Source organism: Miscanthus floridulus, chromosome 11 (assembly GCF_019320115.1).
Source record: "Miscanthus floridulus cultivar M001 chromosome 11, ASM1932011v1, whole genome shotgun sequence".
In the NCBI taxonomy this organism is placed as follows: Eukaryota; Viridiplantae; Streptophyta; class Magnoliopsida; order Poales; family Poaceae; genus Miscanthus; species Miscanthus floridulus.
Genome location: NC_089590.1, coordinates 21,415,599 through 21,439,187, shown reverse-complemented (window position 1 = coordinate 21,439,187; position 23,589 = coordinate 21,415,599). Strand labels below are relative to the sequence as shown.

At 46.1% G+C, this 23,589-nt stretch overlaps 1 protein-coding gene and 1 long non-coding RNA gene across 2 annotated transcripts; one reads left to right on the top strand and one right to left on the bottom strand.

Moving 5' to 3' along the window:
* Positions 1-2,233: 2,233 nt before the first annotated feature.
* On the bottom strand, positions 2,234-7,124 carry LOC136490897 (uncharacterized). The gene is made up of 4 exons (XR_010767903.1): positions 6,783-7,124; positions 6,588-6,708; positions 4,795-4,916; positions 2,234-2,348 (listed from the first exon to the last, which is right to left on the bottom strand). It is a non-coding gene; the product is annotated as an uncharacterized lncRNA (long non-coding RNA).
* A 7,427-nt stretch (positions 7,125-14,551) lies between these two features.
* Positions 14,552-16,335, top strand: LOC136491702 (factor of DNA methylation 1-like). The gene is made up of 4 exons (XM_066487961.1): positions 14,552-14,648; positions 14,710-14,768; positions 14,907-15,023; positions 16,108-16,335. The coding sequence occupies exons 1-4, from the start codon at positions 14,552-14,554 to the stop codon at positions 16,333-16,335; spliced, it is 501 nt and encodes a 166-aa protein (XP_066344058.1).
* The last annotated feature ends 7,254 nt before the right edge of the window (positions 16,336-23,589 follow it).

The following is a 23,589-nucleotide window of genomic DNA, read 5'->3' as shown; positions in this document are numbered from 1 at the left end:
GGCTTAGGGGCTCTTTGATTTGTTGCTTGCAATTGAACAGATCTATGTCTGTGAGGCCAGCTGCTTGAAATCCTTGAAAGTCAACAAGCAAGTTTGCTTTAAGTTGATCCCATGAATGTATGGATTTTGCTTTTAGTGAAGAGTACCATTGTTGTGCTGGTCCTTTAACTACCATGACAAGAGATTTTGCCAATGTTATTTCATCGCCGCCACCAAAAATTACTGTAGCTTCAAAACTCATCAAGAATTGCCTCGGGTCCGATTGGCCATCGAAAGTTGGTATCATGTTAAATTTGTACCCCAAATGCCATTGTGCTAGCTGCAAGTTTATTGACGAGGGAGAGTTTGTGTCAATTGATATGAATGACTTTTGGAAATTCTTCTCTTGAGAAGCTTTTGTTGCTGAATTTAGTTCATCTAAATGTATAACTTCGTGGCTTGCATTTTGGAGTTGTTCATTTAGTTCACGAAGGGTGGCTTTGGCTTCTTCTATTCTTTGTTTGAGAGACTTTTCTATTGCTCTTGCACGACATTCTTTAAGTTCTTTTTGCTTTTTCAGCACTTGCTCTTCTAATTCTTTGAGTCTTTGTTCTTCGGCTTCGCTTGCTTTTGAAGAACTTGGGTCTTGGGGTGCATCTTTTTCGAGACTTTGGTCTTCGATTGTTGGTGGGTCATCTTTGGTTACCCCAGTGGTAACTTTCTTCTTAGGTCTGCCCATTAGCTTCACGTGGTCGTGGGAGTTTTCGAGCACACACAAATGGTGGGCGCCAGATGTTGGGTAAGAAATTACTCAAGCATCAAAGTTTAAGCACAAGGCAAAGTTGTATTCATTTTATGATCGTACTGTACATGTCTGAAGGGGTATTTATAGGGCCCCAGTCTTCGTATCTTACATAAAAATGACTATTTTACCCCTAACTCAAATATTTACAACCCTTTTCAACTATAAGGACGAAGTGGTTATTTTACACTACTTCAGTCTTCATCCCTCTATCTCTATTTGGCCATCATTCTTCTAGGAAATTCTGCCTTTTGTCTTAGTTGATTTCTGCTCTGCTTTTCTTTGTCTTCGTTAATCTGCGAAGCCAAATCTTTACCCACAAAGTTAAACTTCTGTCTTCGCTTTGGTCTTGACTTCTTCTTTATCTTGATTTCTCCTTCTTTTTGGCGAAGTCAAATCTTTTCATATGAAGTCGAAATGTTGTCTTCGCTTTCATTTTTCATGTAAACAGATTTTGTTACGGAATCTTAAGAATTTAGCTCCAAAGTTTGGGGCTATGTTTTGTGACGAAGTTAAATTCCCAACAGTGCTAAACTCTACGATAAAAACAAAAGGATAATATATTTCTTGAAAATGAATTAAATAGTGAGATCTATAGATTGAGATTTCAGTCTAATGTTTTTTGAACCCATGTTGGCAATTACCAGTCTAATCTTTTTGAAATTCATGTAGGTTCAGGTCTCGGGTCCATTATATATATTTCTAGCCTTACTCAAGGTTTAAGCATCGAAGCACTTCGAGTCATCAGAAGATTTTTCCCCCTCGTGGTTGCAGGAAGCTCCAATTCAAGCTTCTTGACAGAATCAAAGGCCTAACTAAACACATCCCTAGTCAGTCATGGATTGTGCAATATTGAGGAAGCACAAATGTTCGCGCCATGGACCAAAGACCTGCATGGAGAGACAGAGGGATCAGCTTCTCGACTGAAACCAAGTGAAAGCATCTTCTGTTTTTTCAAAGCACAAAAAAAAACTCGAGCTCTCTTTCACGATCCCGTAATCTTGAGCAGCTTTGACCGACCTTCCGTATGTTTGCTTTATTGCATTCTATCTTAAATCCAATAGAAAGAAAGAGAGAACTCAGAAGGCATCACAATTGAGAAGCAGAAAGGGAAAAATGCCAATGGTAGCAGTCATGAGCAACAGAGTTTACTTCAATTTTATTCTTAAAATCCTCCACCGACAACTGCATCAAATTAAAACTCTGGATTCAATTCAAGCTCTCCAAGTCTTAAGCTCTATAGATAGTATATACAGATATATAATGACTTCAGCCTACAAATACTTGTCATCGAAGTCGTGCCAAGTCTAGGTGCTCGGTTGAAAAGTGCAGCGATGATAGACATGAAAAATGGTGATCTTAAAAAAAATTTACGCTAAAAGAAGCTACAAAATTGTTCTACTGTCATCTCACTCTAGGACATGTGATATCTGTAAGAGCAGTCAGGCAGTGCATTAATGGATTTGTAAGAGCAGTCAAGCAGTGCATTGCCCTACGCTAGAGCAACAATAACTTTTTGCCCTTATTAGGATATCAACAGCTTGAACAGTGCACGTCAGATCTGAATCTGCAGTTGGCAGCATATTTTAATCAGCATATGATATAAATATAAAAATTTAAAACAGAAACAGAGGAGACTTAGCGCAAATGCCAAATGAACTCAGCGCAAATGCCAAATGAAGAACTGCAAGTATGCAACAAAGACCAATTGTCACATAACTTGCACAACTCTGAGGTAAAGTAAAAGATGGAGTTGTTACATAAAAAACAAAAGATTCACCTATAAAAAAAACAAAAGATTCATTTTTCAGTATCTTGTGACTTTGTTTCCCGATGTAGCACAAAGGCAACATAAAATACGTTTTCCATAATGCACGCGACCTTTCAGTCTACCCGAGATTGATAAACTCTGCACCCGCTACGGCGCTAGCGGCCGCCTAGCGCTACCCAGGCATCACAAAAACCTGCTTGGTGCCTTGGTCTCCTCTCCTGGCCGCGCCGCCCAGTTCCCACCCCAACAAATCGCGAGGCCTCTCGTCCCGCAGGATCATGTCGACTCGAATTCACCTCGCGTAGCACTCACGCTCCTCCTCCATCTACCCTTGACGCCATCCGGATTGGACTGGAAAATTTTCGTTCTTGCATGGATCCAGATACTGTCCTTGCAGTCCTTCTGTTGCGATTGGATGGGTTCAATCAATCCCATGTTTATCTTGCTTGTTCTTTATACCTAATGCCTGAATATGGTTAGCCGGATTGTTCGGTGGCAGAATTTAGATGGGTAACTGACGCTTAGCATTGCTATATTCTGCTTTTTAATTTGTGCATGAAGATGATTTCTTTTTTAAAACGAATCAGTCAGAGCTGCGGAATGCCTATTATTTTATACTAAAAGAGGATGTCCTGCACAAAGGCAGCCGTCATACCCACTGTGCACAACTCCTAAGTTGTGGTCGCGTCTCATGACGCTTGTAGCCACCACCCACCTCAGCCACCACAACCACCATGGGTGCCCAAGTTGGGCTCGCAGCCTATCCTCACCGCGCCACTGTAGCCTCCGGCCTTCATCACCAGATGTTGATGACTTAGGGCGTCCCCAATGGCTGTCCAAGTTGCTAGCTTGGAGCACCCTTAATCAGAAGGAGAGAGAATCAGAAAAATCACAACTCTAGTGGCCCTGCAAGAGTCTAGCGCGCACATCTTCCCAGATCTTCTAAGTCTCTGACATGCATTGTGCTATCTAGTTTTTTTCCTTTTTAACGTTTCTAGCTTTGACATCAGCCAGCGATTCACACACGCTATTACGGACACCCTTACCGGCTTACCGAGCATCCCGTTGTTGCCAGTGGTCATCCACGCATCACAGGCATTCCCACCAAGTGCGCCTCAAGCCAGCAAGCTGCAACTACCTTTCCTGTGAATCGAACGAAGGTGGACCAATAACCGGCTTGATGCCCCCACGACATGGGCAGCACCAGTGACACTGCCCCCACTGGGAATGTCCGGATCCGGCTAGGAAGCGCGGATCTGTCCACCGCAAAGCGGATTAGAGTGCTCTGACCACTGCGCTGAGTGATCCGTCGTGAGCAGCTGCATCACCTAGTTCTGCCAGAAGACTAGAACAAGAAATAGGAAAACAGAGAGAGGGTGGAGGAAAAAAAGAGAGAAGGTAAGTGGAGGGAGGGGCTGCCGCCGCTGGCCAGTGACGATGCTGGTGGCTGGCTGGAAATACTGGCGGGGCGCTGGTTTTGTGGCAGGTTTCAGTTTCTGCTGTGCCGCCCATGGAGGACAACGCATAGAGCCTGGGGTGCGGTGAATTTCAAGGGTGAGTTCTGAGGCTTTGTCAAAGATTTAAATAAACAGGGCATGAAAAATAAAGAGAACTAAAAAATAGTTTATTGTGAGAGAAAAGGCAGTAATCTAACGGAGTGAGAAAAGAACTATATGCAGTGAGACTTAGACATGAGAGGAAAAGAAAGATGAAGTTGAGTGACCATTACTGGTTTGAGACAGAAGCTGAAGCAAAAAAGATTGTTAAAATCTAAGAATTACCAACTCAAATTGGCTGGAGAAAATGTCAGTGGAAGTTCAGGATAGATACTAAGGTATGATAAGAGAAGTTTAATACATAATAAGGGTGTTCAAAACAATGGTGGATAGACGAACAAGCAAAATTAACTGATTGTGCATGTTTTTTTTTTCTCATAATATGCTTTTCACGTGAAGAACTAGTGTTGATGTTTGGGATGCATCTAGTCGATGTAAACATGTATGATCAACCAAATATAGTTTTGGCTGAGTGTCACATATCAAATTCACCTAGTAGTTTCCCTTAGAATCAATGTTTCTCAAACCGAAACCAAAACTGTGACTGTAACACCCGGTTTCAAGGACAAAGCCGAATGCACACCATATGTGAGCCCTGGAAATCAAATCTCACATATAGCTACAAATGAAGGGGCAGTATCAATTCATAATGCTTAATATATAGCGAACTTAGCAAAAGAGATAACCTTAGGAACAATCAACGGATAGACAATTCTGATCTCCGGGTGTAGAATTCACTCCACTGGATCCAACTGACTGGTTGATCACAAGCCTAACTCCTTCAGACTCTAGCAAACTGATATCCAGCCTGAGGTGTGGGAGAAATTGCAAGGGTGAGTCCATGTCGAACTCCGCAAATATAGCAACAAGGTAGTGTAGTCCATAACCACATGATCAAGTGTAATTGAATAATGAATTGCACATAAACAATTTAAATGAACATACAACAATTCCCTCAGTTTTCCGGGCCGCCCGTATCCGTGGGCACGGCTATTATAACAGTTTTACACTCTGCAGAGGTTGTACACTTTCACTGTGAGTCATGATTTCCAAATGTATGGGTTTGCAAGGTCCAAAACACCGGAAACCATATAAAGCCACCCAAGAGCTCGTCTAACCGGCCAGGGCCGCAGGGTCATCAGATATAGGAACCCCCCTTCCAAAAATAAAGTAAAAGGCCGCTTCCAAAGCTAGGCTCAACAGGACAGAGGCTGTCCTATACCCAACTCGCAGACCTCTAACCAGCTAGAAAAGGGTTTCTCAAATAACTAGAGCCAGAGCCATATAGCCCTCACAGCTGTACTGTAAATCCCAGCTTTTGCCAAAGGATAACATTCATCATTTATGTTTATATCACATTTCATTAAACAAGCCCAAGATCATGGTCATAGAAAGAAAACCCAAGCTATACTTGCCTTAAACACTGATCCTTCGGTAAGCTTTAATCTTCAACGTTTTCTTCTTCTTCTTCTTGATCTCCAACTTCTTATAGATCACCAACGCAAAACTCACCGACTGGACAAGACCGAAAAGCACCACACAAGCATCCGAACAAACATGCATAGCAAACATAGTAAATTTAGAACAATACACCAATCAATAAAAAGGTTTGAAAACTAATCTACGCATTGCTACGAACACACAGGCGTGAAAAGCACTCTAATCGGAGCTATAGTGAAAAAGAAACGACTACCGAAAATTTGCTTTTTTTAGATAGAGAAAACTGAGCTCCTATTATTTTAAATACACAAAAGCATGTGTAAGATATTTCAGATAAATATCTATATTATATTATGTCAAATTTATATTTGAATTAGAAAACTAAAGTAAAATTAATCATATTTTATATTTATAAACGACCTAGGTGAAAACTCATTATATATAGATTAATCAAATTAATATTTTATTTGATCTTTTATTTTTATATTGTTAGAACAGTTTACGAATATTATGTTACTAAATGCTAATAATTTCTAATCCCTTCTAGCAACATAACTTAATAAAGACCAAAATGAATATTAACTTACAGCTATACATATATACTTTTAATTATATACAAAAGGGAACATTAATTGATATCGATGAGCTCTAAATGACAGACGATGAATTGATGGATACAAGAAGATAACCTGAATTGATCTAGAAGAGACGGTGTAGAATTTTGAATAAAGAAATAGCTGATGCATGATGAATATTTTCCATACATGTAGATGAGGCATGCATGTACACGTATGTCACACATGCATAAGCAGCGTGCGTCAGCAGTAGTCAAAGGCATAGTATAATTCCCAGCGAGGAAAGAAAATATGGAGATGTGCTCAAGATGATTGTATGTGTATATGTATTTTCATTGTATTCTCTGGATTTGTTTTTCTAAAGGAAAACGGCAAGAAAACAACATGTGATGTCATCAAGGCTAGATATGAAGTCATCAAAGCTAACAATGACGTCATCAAGCTAAGAAAGCAAGGCAAGGCACCTGATGGAGGCCATGGCCGGCGATGGAGTTAGCTAGTCTGCTAGCTTCGCTCGAACGGAGATGACACGAGGGCGGGCTGGTGGCGTACGACTCGATCGGCCGGAGAGGCGGTGACAGCTTCCTGCAAAGGCCCGGCGACGCGTAAGAACCAGCGGAAGCAAGAGACAGAGAGAAGGGCGCAGACATCTGCTTTACCTCGGGTCTGCTCGTCAGCTAGCTAGGCACAACAGCAAGGCAGCGTAAGGTGCAGACAGTGGCGGTGGCTTCGTCTGCTCGTCGGCGGGATGCCGATCCAAGCAGCACAGCGCCGCGGGATAGCTTGGACAAGAGGACGGGAAGCGGACGTGTCTGGAGATCAAAACCGGCGGCGGCAAAAACAGCGGCACAGCGAAACGATCTCTGCGGCTTTAGAGTTTCGTGGTTGCCGCGGGCTCTGAGCGCGAGGCGGCGGCGTTGCGGCTTGCGCTAGGGCTTGGTTGCGGCTTGCTATTTATGAGGCCTTGGGTCGTGGCGCACACGTTAAAAAAAAAAATCAGGAGTCCGGGATCCGGCGGTCGATTGCCATCGGCAGAGTCCTGCTTGAGGACGATGAGAGGAAGGGGATGACTATGATGCGTGGGCTCCACCGGTTAGACAGCAGAGAGGGAGAGGCATGCGTGCGGGTTTCAGCTCTTGTTGGGCCGGCCTGCTGTGCTTGTGAAGGGAAAACTAGGCCAACGCTGAAGTGGGTTCGGGCCGCATGGGAGGGAGAGGGAGTAGGCCACGGGCCAAGAGAGAGGATGTTTTCTTTTCATTTTTTTTTATTGCAAAAGCCATTTTGTTTGAAATCCTTTTGAAGACAATTGAATTGGTTTGAATTTTTGGACAAAAACCAATCATCATAATAAATCATATGCAGCAGCATGCATGCAAGAAAGATGTTTCTAAACCCTATGATAAATTTTAATTTTTTAAAAAAAATATTACTTTTCCTATATTTCATGAGCACAAAAATACATAATTAAATCAATTTAGCTCTATTCGAAAAGCGGCAAATTTTAGGGTGTTACAATTCTACCCCCTTAAGATGAATCTCGTCCTCGAGATTCGGAAGATAGTGATCAAAGACACTGGAATACACACTACCATTGGATCCTCTTCACTTTCTCGAGTAGTTCCATCATCTTGACAAAGATTCCTCTTGACTTTGCACACCTGTTAACTTTTACTCCAAATAGCATACTCGCTGATCCCCAGATGTTGATAGGCCCTCTAATTAACTATCAAGTATCCACAAACCAACTCTCTGGTACTCTTCCAATTGTTAGGCCTCTTCTCTTTTCCTTTTTAACAACCTCAATGAACTGTTGCAGCTAGGTGCTAGCTTATTCTTCACACTGACACTCCATATGCTTCCCACAAAGACCACTTTGGAATCCATTGGATGACAAACCCTTGTCCTCACTAATTCCAAAATGTAACACAATACTTCTCAACATGTCTTGCTAGATTTTTTTTTGTCCCAGATATCAAATCGACCACTTCATACATCCATATTCCAATTGATCCTCATGTATTACTCTCTTGGTCCAAAATAGATTCCAACTTCAAAACACTATTAACTATATATATGCTCAGGTTGAGTTGTGACTCTTAAACACAAAACTTCTAAACCAAAAACATTTAGTTAATTGAACCCAACACTGATGTCACAATCTCAAACCAACTTACTGAACATGTCCCTTAGATTCTTATGGTTCACGTAGATATCACTCTTCATGTCCAAGTAGATAATACCACTATGCTCCATAATGGATAACTCCAGATCTCATATGTCAAATAGTCCATCTCAAGCCTCCATAGTTGACTTGATGCATAATTCACTGCTTTTCTTACATAGAGCACATCCATATCCTTGCCAACCGCTTTATAAAAGAAACTCTTGTGTTCAACACTATAATACCTCTAATGAACGTGTGATAGAATCTTACCATTCCGAGGAACTCTGAATCCCTCTTGCATACTTAAGCGGGTTCCAGCTCAACACATCTCTCTTGAGCGATTGTCCGTATAATTCTATCATTAGAGACATCCCACAGCCAAAAAGAGAACTCCATCCAAACTAAACTCACTTAAGTTGCCAAAGAACCAACTGTAGAGGAGTCCAATCATCATATTTTCGTATGCCATCAGTGCCAACTTGTCTTGAGTTGAAGGTTGAACTCCCAAGTGATGATAGCTTGAAGCGAAGACCAATCCTGACAAAATATTTGAGCTCCTTGTAGATGATCCAACCTGTTAACAATCTTGAACAAAGATCCTTGTGTCTGATAGTGATTCCTCCACCGTAGGAATAACCGATACTTCCAAGTGAAGCTCTAGATTATATGAGACCTCCATCTTGTGATTCCTTTATGCCTTGGCTACCCCCCTTAAGAACACATCAACTAGGGGCACCAAAGAATAGCTTGCATCTTCTTCTAAATGAGATAGTTATCATGATGTCGTCCTATTATCCCGAAGTGACTCATGTGCATTGGCAAAAACCAGAACCTGCAGTTCCTCGCGAGCTTAAAAACAGCAGCGTAGTAAAACTGGTATAACTTTTGTTATGTAAATCCAATAAAGTTGTACTTTATACCGTTGGAAAGCTTATGAAATCTTCCACAACTTTATTTTAGAACACTTTTCCAGATTCGGCAGTTAATTTGGTCAAAAACAGCACACAACAGAAACTGTCCCAGATTACAGACTGCACAGAAACTTCGGCTTGTGATGTTTATATCTCCCAAAATATATTAGCTATGGGGGTGATTCCAGAGGCACATGAAAGGTACATAAGTCTAGTTGTTCCCAGAAAAATTTCATAGACTTTGCATGAGCCAAAATTGTGTTCTGACCAGAAGACCACAGACTGCTCCAGATTTCTGACTGCACAGATACATCCTCTTATGATTTTCATAACTTCATAACCATAATAGCCATCAGGGTGATTCTTGAGGTCAGAGAAACATGTTGAAGTCTAGTATTCTCTAAAAGTTCACCATGATTTTTTTTATTGCCCGAAAATAGAGATATAAACCAAAGATGACAGGTTGCTCCAGAGAGATAGGATAGGAAAACAGGAGAAAACCAAAACCCAGCTATCTATTCATTAATCCTTATGTCTTATGCCTATAAACTAAATGAATTTGTGGAAAATCCCACAAAATCATTGCACTCATTACAAAGATTCAAAACAAAACATAATCATAATAACAAGCCAACAAGCAATTATGGTGCATAATTCAATCATTGACCTAAACTTGCGATACTATCGTCTTCTGCAAATTATGGGTAAAGATCCTATAGCTTAACTTCAAATTGCGCGAGAAGGAGGTAAGACAAGATTCTAAAAGCATATCAAAGCAAGGAGTAGATGGGAACAAAAAGCTTTTAAAGAAGCATCAAGGAGGGGACGAATATCAAGGGTAAGAATGTCGTAGGGAAGAAAATATCAAGGTTTATAGAACAAGGATTTTTGTTGCAACTTGTAAACCTTAGAACGACCAGTTTCTACTAGGCTTGCATCCTACAGTCAGCATTGCTCTGATACCACTTGTAACACCCGGTTTCAAGGACAAAGCCGAATGCACACCATATGTGAGCCCTGGAAATCAAATCTCACATATAGCTACAAATGAAGGGGCAGTATCAATTCATAATGCTTAATATATAGCGAACTTAGCAAAAGAGATAACCTTAGGAACAATCAACGGATAGACAATTCTGATCTCCGGGTGTAGAATTCACTCCACTGGATCCAACTGACTGGTTGATCACAAGCCTAACTCCTTCAGACTCTAGCAAACTGATATCCAGCCTGAGGTGTGGGAGAAATTGCAAGGGTGAGTCCATGTCGAACTCCGCAAATATAGCAACAAGGTAGTGTAGTCCATAACCACATGATCAAGTGTAATTGAATAATGAATTGCACATAAACAATTTAAATGAACATACAACAATTCCCTCAGTTTTCCGGGCCGCCCGTATCCGTGGGCACGGCTATTATAACAGTTTTACACTCTGCAGAGGTTGTACACTTTCACTGTGAGTCATGATTTCCAAATGTATGGGTTTGCAAGGTCCAAAACACCGGAAACCATATAAAGCCACCCAAGAGCTCGTCTAACCGGCCAGGGCCGCAGGGTCATCAGATATAGGAACCCCCCTTCCAAAAATAAAGTAAAAGGCCGCTTCCAAAGCTAGGCTCAACAGGACAGAGGCTGTCCTATACCCAACTCGCAGACCTCTAACCAGCTAGAAAAGGGTTTCTCAAATAACTAGAGCCAGAGCCATATAGCCCTCACAGCTGTACTGTAAATCCCAGCTTTTGCCAAAGGATAACATTCATCATTTATGTTTATATCACATTTCATTAAACAAGCCCAAGATCATGGTCATAGAAAGAAAACCCAAGCTATACTTGCCTTAAACACCGATCCTTCGGTAAGCTTTAATCTTCAACGTTTTCTTCTTCTTCTTCTTGATCTCCAACTTCTTATAGATCACCAACGCAAAACTCACCGACTGGACAAGACCGAAAAGCACCACACAAGCATCCGAACAAACATGCATAGCAAACATAGTAAATTTAGAACAATACACCAATCAATAAAAAGGTTTGAAAACTAATCTACGCATTGCTACGAACACACAGGCGTGAAAAGCACTCTAATCGGAGCTATAGTGAAAAAGAAACGACTACCGAAAATTTGCTTTTTTTTAGATAGAGAAAACTGAGCTCCTATTATTTTAAATACACAAAAGCATGTGTAAGATATTTCAGATAAATATCTATATTATATTATGTCAAATTTATATTTGAATTAGAAAACTAAAGTAAAATTAATCATATTTTATATTTATAAACGACCTAGGTGAAAACTCATTATATATAGATTAATCAAATTAATATTTTATTTGATCTTTTATTTTTATATTGTTAGAACAGTTTACGAATATTATGTTACTAAATGCTAATAATTTCTAATCCCTTCTAGCAACATAACTTAATAAAGACCAAAATGAATATTAACTTACAGCTATACATATATACTTTTAATTATATACAAAAGGGAACATTAATTGATATCGATGAGCTCTAAATGACAGACGATGAATTGATGGATACAAGAAGATAACCTGAATTGATCTAGAAGAGACGGTGTAGAATTTTGAATAAAGAAATAGCTGATGCATGATGAATATTTTCCATACATGTAGATGAGGCATGCATGTACACGTATGTCACACATGCATAAGCAGCGTGCGTCAGCAGTAGTCAAAGGCATAGTATAATTCCCAGCGAGGAAAGAAAATATGGAGATGTGCTCAAGATGATTGTATGTGTATATGTATTTTCATTGTATTCTCTGGATTTGTTTTTCTAAAGGAAAACGGCAAGAAAACAACATGTGATGTCATCAAGGCTAGATATGAAGTCATCAAAGCTAACAATGACGTCATCAAGCTAAGAAAGCAAGGCAAGGCACCTGATGGAGGCCATGGCCGGCGATGGAGTTAGCTAGTCTGCTAGCTTCGCTCGAACGGAGATGACACGAGGGCGGGCTGGTGGCGTACGACTCGATCGGCCGGAGAGGCGGTGACAGCTTCCTGCAAAGGCCCGGCGGCGACGCGTAAGAACCAGCGGAAGCAAGAGACAGAGAGAAGGGCGCAGACATCTGCTTTACCTCGGGTCTGCTCGTCAGCTAGCTAGGCACAACAGCAAGGCAGCGTAAGGTGCAGACAGTGGCGGTGGCTTCGTCTGCTCGTCGGCGGGATGCCGATCCAAGCAGCACAGCGCCGCGGGATAGCTTGGACAAGAGGACGGGAAGCGGACGTGTCTGGAGATCAAAACCGGCGGCGGCAAAAACAGCGGCACAGCGAAACGATCTCTGCGGCTTTAGAGTTTCGTGGTTGCCGCGGGCTCTGAGCGCGAGGCGGCGGCGTTGCGGCTTGCGCTAGGGCTTGGTTGCGGCTTGCTATTTATGAGGCCTTGGGTCGTGGCGCACACGTTAAAAAAAAAAATCAGGAGTCCGGGATCCGGCGGTCGATTGCCATCGGCAGAGTCCTGCTTGAGGACGATGAGAGGAAGGGGATGACTATGATGCGTGGGCTCCACCGGTTAGACAGCAGAGAGGGAGAGGCATGCGTGCGGGTTTCAGCTCTTGTTGGGCCGGCCTACTGTGCTTGTGAAGGGAAAACTAGGCCAACGCTGAAGTGGGTTCGGGCCGCATGGGAGGGAGAGGGAGTAGGCCACGGGCCAAGAGAGAGGATGTTTTCTTTTCATTTTTTTTTATTGCAAAAGCCATTTTGTTTGAAATCCTTTTGAAGACAATTGAATTGGTTTGAATTTTTGGACAAAAACCAATCATCATAATAAATCATATGCAGCAGCATGCATGCAAGAAAGATGTTTCTAAACCCTATGATAAATTTTAATTTTTTAAAAAAAATATTACTTTTCCTATATTTCATGAGCACAAAAATACATAATTAAATCAATTTAGCTCTATTCGAAAAGCGGCAAATTTTAGGGTGTTACAGTGACATAGACAAATTTTTTAGTATGCCCACACAGTTTAAATATACTCAGTAACATGATTCTTTCATGTGTACTCAGCAATGAATTCAGGCAATCATGGTTGTATGAGGCAACAATCTTATGCAAGGTGAACTGCACAACAAAAAGGAGATACTAGGGGTTTTTATCAACCTAGATATGCTGAGTCATTGTGTCCTCTGCCCGAACATGGAGAAAATGATGACTACTTGAAATATGAGGTCAGTTACGTGGGGTATGAGGATTATGAACATGGAGAAAATGATGATTACTTGAAATATGAGGAGAGGTACATGGGGTATGAGGATTATGAAGAGTATGATGATATAGGTGGTTGTCATGGTGGGAGAGCAAGAGATGATTGTTTTGGACCCATTAGCAGAGGATATGGCGGTGTAGATGGCATTGGACAAGGAAGCTCACATCTTGTGGATGATAGAAAATGGCCAGGACATTCTTTTAGACCCATTAGCAGATATGGCGGTGTAGATGGCATTGGACAAGGAAGCTCACATCTTGTGGATGATAGAAAATGGCGAGGACATACATATTATGGCCCATTACACCGTGGCAGCACAAGCTATGACATGCAGCATAAAAGAACAAAATATTCTGTACTGCAAGTACATCAAAGAGAGGGAAGATGCCAAGGCGATGCTCCATGGCCAGTCTACAAACAACGGAAAAATGGTCCTGCTGAGAGGTCAAAATGATGGGTAGAAAGGTGGGAATTCAACAAAAAAGGAGACAAAACATTCTCGCACTTGGAAGAACTTCAATAGACATTCTTGTAGAAGACAACAAGGTCTGTTTGTCTGTCTTGGGTAAAGCTTTTATATCATCATGTCTAGAGTTGACAAATGGATATCATTTCAGTACCAGCACCAAATCAACATAAAATGTTTTCTAAAAAAAATGCAATTGCTGTTTCAGTGTTTTAGCACCTTGTAAACTCAAATAATGATCACAGAAAAAAGAAAACAGATAATTTTGCTTTAGATACTAAGTTTGTCTTTTCCTTTTTTTCTTGGTTTATAACTTAATATTTTTATCAATCAACCACTCTGAATATAGATTAAATTTTAACTTGAATACATCACTGATATGCATAGTAAATGTACAACTGCATGTGCAATATTTTCCAAAAAAAGAACAAATTATTGCAATTTGGTGTAGTTTTTATTTGATATGTAGCTTTTCTATAAAATTATTTATGGTAAAGCTTGTTTATTTATGTAAAGTTGTAAACTTTGGGAAAGATATAGTTAAGCAAACAAGGTCCTTGGAAGTTAACTGAATGCAAACCGCAGAGCAAAAAGCTAGATGTGTCAACTATGACTCTCGAGTCAGAACATCAGTTAAATGATTTGCAAAACTGGAAATGGAGATAAAAGAAATGAAGGCCAAATTGGAAGCAATGAGCTGTAACTCAGACAGTAAAGATTCAGCATCAGAGAAGAAAATCGTTGAATTGAACAGTCAGTTACAAGAAAAAAATGGATGAAATGGATTTTATGGAGTCGTCCAATCAAATTCTAGTTATCAAGGAACGTAAAAGCAATGATCAGCTGCAGGAGATACGGAAGGAGCTAATAAATGTAAGCTAATCCTTATGTTGTTAAATTGTTCACAATTTATCCATAGAAGTATTCAGTATACGTTGTTATGCGTTCCAAAGATTTCATTATTATTTCTTGTTTGTGTGATGTTTGGCTCAATGGATATGGGCTCAACAGGGTTTGCTTGAGCACGGTGGTCCCCGAGCACATATAGGCATCAAGAGGATGGGTGAGCTTGATCCAAAAGCATTTTCAAATGCTTGCAAGCAAATATTTCCTGGGGACAATGCCAAAGTAAATGCTGCTCTACCTTGTTCAAAGTGGGAAGCTGAAATAAAAAAAAACCAGAATGGCACCCTTTTGATGTTGTCAGAATTGGAGGAAAAGAGATGGTACAAAAATCTGTATCTATGACTAATCGCTTCTTCATACAGTACTAGCTCAGGCAGCACAAGTTACTAGTGGACAAACATATCTAGTGATATAACCTTTTGCTATGTCCTCTTCTGAGAAATTTTAACTGGATACATGTTTCTTGTTTCCTTTGTGTATTCTTAATTCAATCAAAATAACATAGTCCTAGATAGCTTGTGTGCAAACTAATTCTCTTGCAATTTCTCTAAATTTATGTAATTAGATCTGTCATATGAAAATAATATACTAATAGATTTATCATTTGACATTATACATCTAGAAAGAGTGATGCCAACAACATCCTAAAAGACAAGCAAATCAAACCGGAGGTAGGCTATCTGAATTTTAAAAGTTCGCAAATTGTTTATTTTTTATGATAATAACTACAACCTACAGGCAGTCTTAAAACCAGTTGATAAAAATCAAACGCACGTGCACCTGAAAGTTCGGCCTTGTCAAGAAATATTAGGCGTGCACGTATGCCAAAATTCAAACTTTTTTATTTTTTTACTAACAGTTAGTCTGATCATATGAATAGTGTATACTACAAACATTATTATATTACATTTGTATTTAGAAATATACTTTCTGCTCATCAAACTTTTGTTGCCATAATTATATATTATAAGAGAAATTAGTGGTCAGTGTTCTCTTGATGACTGCATCGATTCAAATCACGCCTTATATTTTGATATAGAGAGAGTAACAACAGCATCCTGTCAAATCATGCTCTTTATATGCAGATATGTCCAGTGCAATTTCTTTATTCTTATTTACTGCAAAATGCTTGCCCGTGCTAGTTTTCTTTTCTGTGTATACACTGTTTGGCCTATAAGGATTGTTGTGGAAATGATCCTGTTATGAAACAAATTTCCTTTATTCCCCAAGTTATTGAGGATACCCAACTTTGGAAACATTTTAGTGTTATCTTATTTGCTGTCTAATGGCACTTACTCTGATGTAGGAGATAATCAATGAGGACGATCCTAAACTTAAAGAATTGAAAGAAGAGCTCGGTGGAGAAATCTATACCCAGGTGACAACGGCTCTGCTTGAAATCAATGAGTATAACCCTAGCGGCCGATATCCTGTAGCTGAGATGTGGAATTTCAAGGAAGGGCGGAAAGCAACACTGAAGGAGGTTGTCCAATTTGTCCTGAAACAGTGGAAGACCCACAAGAGGAAACGTTAAGGTCGGTTGCTGCAATAATTAACTGTGGGATTGCTCATCATGGTAGCTTGGGTGTATTTTGGTGTATGCATGAGTGAATGATGCTAATTCCAGGAAGCATGTCGATGCATCTCTTGTGCAAATATGGTTGTCCCATTAACTGTTGTTTTCCTATAGTGCACTATATGTTTCTGAATAGGTTAGTAGTAGCCACCAGAAGTAGACTGCAATAGCTTGTAGTTCAAACTATAAGGGCATCAACAAGTGAAAATGCCACAACCTTCGCTACGCATCTCAGCTACAGGATATCGGCCGCTAGGGTTATCGGCCGCTAGGACAAATGGACAGGGGCGGTACATACCTTCGCTACGCGGCGTCCTATGAGCGGAGGTGGTGTTTCCGAGCCCTGTAGCCTGTCACTGTGGCGGCATGGTCGACGGAGCGGTCTTTGTCCTTGATGCACTGGAGCGACGCGCCGGTCACGCCCGATCCTGTACGACGTGGGAGCTCTAGTGATAGCTTGACGCAGAGCATGGCGGACGACGTGCCGGTCGTTGTGTGTCGACAGGGTGAAGAGCCGAGGCTCAGTTGGTGCCGAGGCCGAGCCATCGTGGGGGGCTCGGCGGGTATGAATCCCGAGGCTGCCGAGACCCGAAAGTGGATTGCTGAGGCCCGGAGGGAGCAGTTGGTCCTATACACCGATTCCGAGGCTACAGAGACCCGGACTTGACTCCCCCCGCCGTGTTGTCCTTGGAGCAGGGATTAGGTAGCACAGTGCAGTGCGGGCATCAGTCGTGGGCACAGTACTGAGCACAGCGACTGGTAACCCCTGCTCCGTCCCGTCCCGAATGGCATGGTGTTGATGCGACTCCCATTTCGTCAGTCGCTCTGCTGTGTTGAGCCGTCGTTCGGCTGACATCGCGGGAGTGGTTGGTCGCATTAGATGGATGTGACATTCTGTCAGGGAAATCGATCGAGGCGGAGGCGATAGGGTTGTTGTCGAGCCGGCCTCGAGCGAGGCAGAGAATCGGCACCTCGTCCGAGGCTTTACGTGCAGGGCCTTGAGCAAGATGGGGAATCGGTTCCCCATCCGAGGCCTTACATGCGGGGCCTCGAGCGAGACGGAGAATTGGTAGCCTCAGACAAGGTGGGGGTTAGCCAGTAGTTGTCTCTTGGCTTTGATTTGGACAGGGTCTAAGCGATTTTTTTGGCTTTCGCTTAGAGGACCCCTTTTATGGTATCCGACAGTAGCCCCTAAGCCTCGGGAGAGTGTGAACGCTCTCCCTGAGGTTTTGACGAGACTTGGCTCGCGACAGCTCCTGGCGAGATGGCATTTTGTACTCAAGATCTCGATGGGTGCGCGCGAGCGCACCCGCCAGGTGTAGCCCTCGAGGCCCTAGAGGAATGGGTTTATTCCTTTAGGGGCTTTTCACGTGTTTGAGGGGTTTTATCGCGTTTGCCGAGCCCATGAGTTTGAGTTCGGGTCGCTGGGTCTTGGCTTGGTTGCAGGAAGAGCCCCCGAGCCTCTGCGTGGAGCAAGAGGGTGATCAGGAGCTTCCCTGTCTTTTTTATGCAGCCCTCATGCATCCTTTTTGTTCGAAAGGAGGGGTAGAGCATGCCAGGCTACTCTCATTGGGCGCGAGCAGTGACACCTCCGATGAGCTGTTATCGGGTAAGTCCGAGTGGAGGCCCATGCCCCATTCGATAGGGGTCGGCTAGCGGTCCAGGGACGCACTCCAAAAGTACCAGAGGGCTTCTCCAGTGGGTCCTAGGGCTGTTCGATTGGCCCTAGGGGCTCGGTGCCTCCCTATGGTAGGATCCCATTCAGAGACTTCCCTACCGGTCTCGAACATGACTTAGGGCATCCCAAGCATTTGCTTGCTTGGGCCTCGGCCATGTACAGGCTTGCCCATAGTCATCCCTGACTCTGTTTGTCCTAGGGAAGCTGTCGAAACCTTCGGGGGCCCAACCCTCGAACCCCTGGACTATAACGGGCTTGGTGCCCTTTATCGCGTCTTTTCGAACCTCCGAGTGTGAGCTTGGGTCGCTGGTATTCGTCCTAGTTGCAGGAAAAGCCCTCGAGCCTCCGCACGAAGCGAGAGGGCGGTCAGGAGTTCCCTTGACTTTTTGTGCGACCCTCGTGCATCCTTTTCGTTCGGAAGGAGGGGTTGTTTGCCGAGCCCTCGAGTGCGAGTTTGGGTCACTGGGTCTCGGCATGGTCGCAGGAAGAGCCCCCGAGCCTCCGCACGGAGCGGGAGGGCGATCAAGAGTTTCCCTATCTTTTTTGTGCGACCCTCGCACATCCTTTTCGTTCGGAAGGAGGGGTTGTTTGCTGAGCCCTCGAGTGCGAGCCTGGGTTGCTAGGTCTCGGCTTGGTTGTAGGAAGAGCTCCCGAGCCTCTGCACGGAGCGAGAGGGTGATCAGGAGTTCCCCTAGCTTTTTGTGCGACCCTCGCGCATCCTTTTCGTTTGGAAGGAGGGGTTGTTTGCCGAGCCCTCGAGTGCAAACCTAGGTCGCTGGGTCTCGGCTTGGTTGTAGGAAGAGCCCCCGAGCCTCTGCATGGAGCGAGAGGGCGATCAGGAGTTCCCTGGCTTTTTGTGCGACCCTCACGCCTCCTTTTCTTTTGAAAGGAGGGGTGGAGTATGCCAGGCTACCCTCGGTGGGCACGAGCAGTGACACCTCCGGTGAGCTGTTATCGGGTAAGTCTGAGTGGAGGCCCATGCCCCGTTCGATAAGGGTCGGCTAGTGGTCTAGAGACGCACTCCAAAAGTACTAGAGGGCTTCTCTAGTGAGTCCTAGGGCCGTTCGATGGGCCCTGGGGGCTCGGCGCCTCCCTGTGGTGGGATCCCATTCAGAGACCTCCCTGCTGGTCTCGGACATGACTTAGGGCATCCCGAGCGATCGCTTGCTCGGGCCTCGACCATGTACGGGCTCGCCCAAAGTTGTCCCTGACTCTATTGTCCTGGGGCAGCTGTCGAGACCCTTGGAGGCCCAGCCTTCGAACCCCTAGACCGTAACGGGCTCGGTGCCCAGTTCCTTCGTCTAAAAGAAATCGGGTGGGGGATACCCCTCCCATCGGCTGACAACGGTAGGTGCGCCTTTTGAGGTGGTTTCTCAGGGGGACAAAACGGCGCCTGCCGTTGCTGTGGCCTGATGCGACGCGATGTCAACAGATGGGACGTTACTGTGCGCGCGATTAATAAGGAAAAGGTGTGCGCGTGGGTGGTTTAATCGGATCTGGATTAATTGTGCCAAATCTGAGGGAAACTTCCTCGATTTCATCACCCGTTTGTTTTGTCCCCTTCCTACATAAATACGTGATGAGTCTTGCCCTTCTCCTCCTTACCTTGCCTGCATTCGCCTTTTCTGCCTTCGAGCCATTGCTAAGAACAGAGAGCGCCGGGGAGAAGAAGGGAGAAGGGTGAGGCAGAGAGCGAGCCTTACCGCTGTAGCCGCATTCTCCACCGCGCAATGGCCGGCGACGCTGTTGTCCTCCAGGCAGATCCTTGGGGTCCGTCCGACATGTCCATGGAGACACTACAGTTGCTCATCGACGACGGCCTTCTCCGCCCGGTTATCGACCCCACTAGGCTGGAGTGGATTGCTCCGGGGGGTGAGCTAGAGCCGAGGCCACGTGATGGGTACATCATGAGCTTCGTGGCCTTCCATGAGCGCGGCCTTAGCCTGTCGATGGACCAATTCATGCGGGCGCTCCCGCACCACTATGGCGTGGAGCTTCACAACTTCAACCCCAACTCCATTGCGCAGGTAGCCATCTTTGTCGCCGCCTATGAGGGGTACCTGGGCATTGCCCCCCACTGGGAGCTATGGCTCCACCTCTTCCGGGTGGGGCATACCACCAAGCCGACGGGCATGAGGAAGGCGATGAGGGCCGGCGGTTGCACTCTCCAAGTGCGCTAAGACCGGCAGCACATCTACATCCCAACCCAGCTCATGTCGTCCAACCACCACTGGTACAATAGCTGGTTCTACCTCCACAATGATGACAGCGGACTTCCCCCCTACACCGGGCGGGTCATGGAGAGGCAGCCAGAGAAGTAGAGGTACGACATCCCAGTGGTTGACCAGCCCAAGCTACAGCTGCTCTATGAGGGGCTAGAGAGGCTACGCAGCCATGGCCTTATGGTGGCTGTGGTTGTGGTGGCCTTCCACCGCTGGAGGGTGCTGCCGCTGATGGCTCGGCGGCGGCGCCTGTTTGACATGACACCAGATGAGCCGATTGAGAGCATCCGGATGTCCGCCATCGCCCTCTCCGATGAGGAGATTCTACATTGGGTGAGAGAGACGGTGGAGGGGCAGCTGAAGAGCGGTGGCCTGACCCCATTCGCGATGCGCCCATCGCGGGGGTACCTCTCTCTGGTAAGTCACGCGCTACTGCGGCCCTCGAGTCCTCCTCGTTCCTCACCATTTCCTGTTCCCTTATTTGTGTTCGCCATTCCTACAGGGGATGAGGGATGTGCGAGCCTCCCCACCGCCCATTCCCGAGGACGCAGAGCGGTGGGCGGTGAACCGGGCACACGCCGAGGCGCAAAAGAAGCGAAAGGACGTTGAGGCGGCAAAGCGCAAGAGGAAGAACTTTGAGCATGAGGAGCTGGAGAAACACCGTCGGCAGCAGAGGTAGGACGGTCTCCTGGTGGAGGTGTCTTTGTCGCCGTCACTATCGACAGACTCTTCGGACGATGATGACGAGAGCGAGGTGGGGCGGGGTCCCCTGGACCATCTCCCTAATGTCAGGGGATGGCACTCGGGGCATCGGCGAGTAGCCCAACGTTTCTGGGAGGAGGAGAGGACACCTCAGGGCTGGCGATCGCCCGCCCCAAGGTTGTGGCTGACACGACCCAGGCATGGGCGTTAGGGAAGCACGCCGTCAGCCCAGTGGGCTCAACGGTAGAGGTGGAGCAGGCGGCGGCGGGGCGACGCAACTACCCCCACAGAGGGTCGAGGGGGCATCGGAGTTCGGCGAGGGCCGACCGACACCGGTAGACACAGAGGCCATGCCACCACCGCCGCCACCGCCGTTGTAGAGGAGGGACAAAGTGCCAAAGTGGTTGTGTCCCTATTCGAGGTGAGTGTTTTTTTAGCGGAGTTGGCAGTATCTCCCATTCGTTCCTTGGTCGTATGCTGACCTTGTTGGTGTTTTGCTTTTAGTCGGAAGCGTTAGGCGGAAGTGCCCACCTTGGTGCCATGTAAGGTGCTAAAGGTGAGCACCAGCTCCACCGCCCAATGGGTGGTGGAGGTGCAAGACGCCATATAATGTGGCACGGTGTCAGCGAGGGCCGACCCGAATGATCTGGTCACCCAGGGAGAGGCTACTGAGGCAGCCACGAAGCAAGTGGAGGAGGAGGAGCCTACGCCCCACGAGGCCGAGGCCCGTGAGTTAGATGGGGCCGAGGCACCCTCAGTCGCCGAGGTCTCTGAGGGTAAGGCCAAGGCCCCCTGGACTTCTGAGGCTGAGGTGACGGAGGCCAGGGCGCCCAGGACTACTAAGGCTGAGGTGGTGGAGGCCGGAGCCCCCGGGACCACTGAGGCCGGGGTGGTGGAGGCCAGCGTGAGTGTGGCAAAGCTGACAGCCTAGGAAGCGGAGATGGAGGCGGGGCAAGCCTCAATGCCGCCCTTGGTCCAAGGCCCACCACCATCGCAAGAGAGCGCCCGAGAAGTGGAGGTCCATTCGATCTCCTCCGACAATACTTCCTGGGGGAATGAGGCGGCGGATGCCAAGGTGGCCAGCACCATGGAGCAGCCGGTTCCAACCTCTAGTGAGGGAAGCTTGGCCCTCGTGCGGGTACAACCTGAGCCCCGCAGGTGGGATCACCCGCTTGTCTTGTGGTGGAGTCGAGATGACCCTGAGGGGGAGCCTCTGTTCGCTCTCAAGGACGCGGCCGAGGGGGGCGCTGGAGCGTTTTTGAGCAATACCACCGTCTGGCAGAGCGATCGCTATGGACAGCGATGTCCGTCATGGCTGACAATCTGCTCGGCATCGCCTAGGTACGTGCCTTCTTTTCTCGTGCGGTGTTGTTTTTTTTTCAAATTTTCTCATAGTGCATGACCCCTGATTTGCCTATCTAGGAGCTCGAGGCCCGGTCCCTCGGGAAGTTGTTGTTCCTCCGGCAGGAGAGGGACGTCTGGGACCAGCTTCAGGAGCAGAAGGACCTGCTCGCCAATGCCAACGAGCTTCTGTCAACACAGAGCGCGGAGGTGGAGGACCTCCGCCTTCGCTGTGCTGATATGAAGGCCGAGGTGGCCATGGCTCGGGAGCAGGCCACCCCTTTGGCGACACGGATCAAGGAGCTAGAGGAGGAGCTGACTCGGGTGGCCAATGAGAGGGACACCTTCAGGTCCCAGGCTGAAGAAGCGACAGCCTCCGCCAAGGCCATCACTGGGCAGCTGGGGGCAGACTAGGGTGCGCACCTGCTAATGAAAGGCGCCCTAGCGAAGGCCGTCAAGGTGGCTGAGGCCTCTCGGACTGAGGCTTTGGTCTGGAAGGGAAAGGCCGAGGGTGAGTCCTGTTCCCCTTGTTTTATTTGTTTTTCTTATGTTCGACCCCAAACTCCCTGACGTGATGTAGAGCTAGAGAGGGAGGCTTCCAGGGCGGCCGAGGCCTCTCGGGTCGAGGTTCAGCACTGGAAGGAGAAAGCCGAGGCCTCTCGGGTCAAGGTCCAGCGCTGGAAAGAGAAAGCCAAGGGTGAGTCTCATAGGCCTTCGCCCCTGTTTGGCTCATTTTCTTTTGTGCTTAACCCCGTCCTGCTTGTTTTGGCATAGGGTTGGAGAAGGAGGTCTCTCGGGCAGCTGAGGCCTCTGTCATAGTGCAGGCGGTGCTCGAGGCCGAGATCGGGGAGCACAATGCGTTGCAGAGCGCCGCCCGTACCGTCTGCGAGGCCCTAGAGGTTGAGGGGGTCGAGTCAGGCAGCTCCCTTAGGAGCCGCTTGACCGTGTTGAGCGGCCAAGTGTGCGAGCGACTTCGGGGAGCACTGCACACGAGCGTCAAGCGTAGTCTGGCCGTTGTCTCCTCGCACTACGCTGGTGTCGACCTCAAGGTCGTTAGTGACGGCTATGTCTTGGCTAAGGATGACGAGGAGGCTGATGAGGAGGTCACGAAGCTGATGGAGGTGGCTGAGGGCCCCGGCATGGCGCTAGCCAAGCTGTTCGAAGAGGAGGTGGTTCCTCCCACGCCGTCTATCGATGCAGGAGACCCTGAACCTTGACCTGGACCAAAGGGGCTGTGTAAACAGATTAGTATTATTATCGTACCGTGAC

Coding starts and splice junctions, on each gene's coding strand:
- LOC136491702 (XM_066487961.1), top strand. CDS start 14,552: ATGGAGATAAAAGAAATGAAGGCCAAATTGGAAGCAATGAGCTGTAAC. Junction 14,649..14,709: donor GAAAATCGTTGAATTGAACA/GTCAGTTACAAG, acceptor ATCAAATTCTAG/TTATCAAGGAACGTAAAAGC. Junction 14,769..14,906: donor TACGGAAGGAGCTAATAAAT/GTAAGCTAATCC, acceptor TGGGCTCAACAG/GGTTTGCTTGAGCACGGTGG.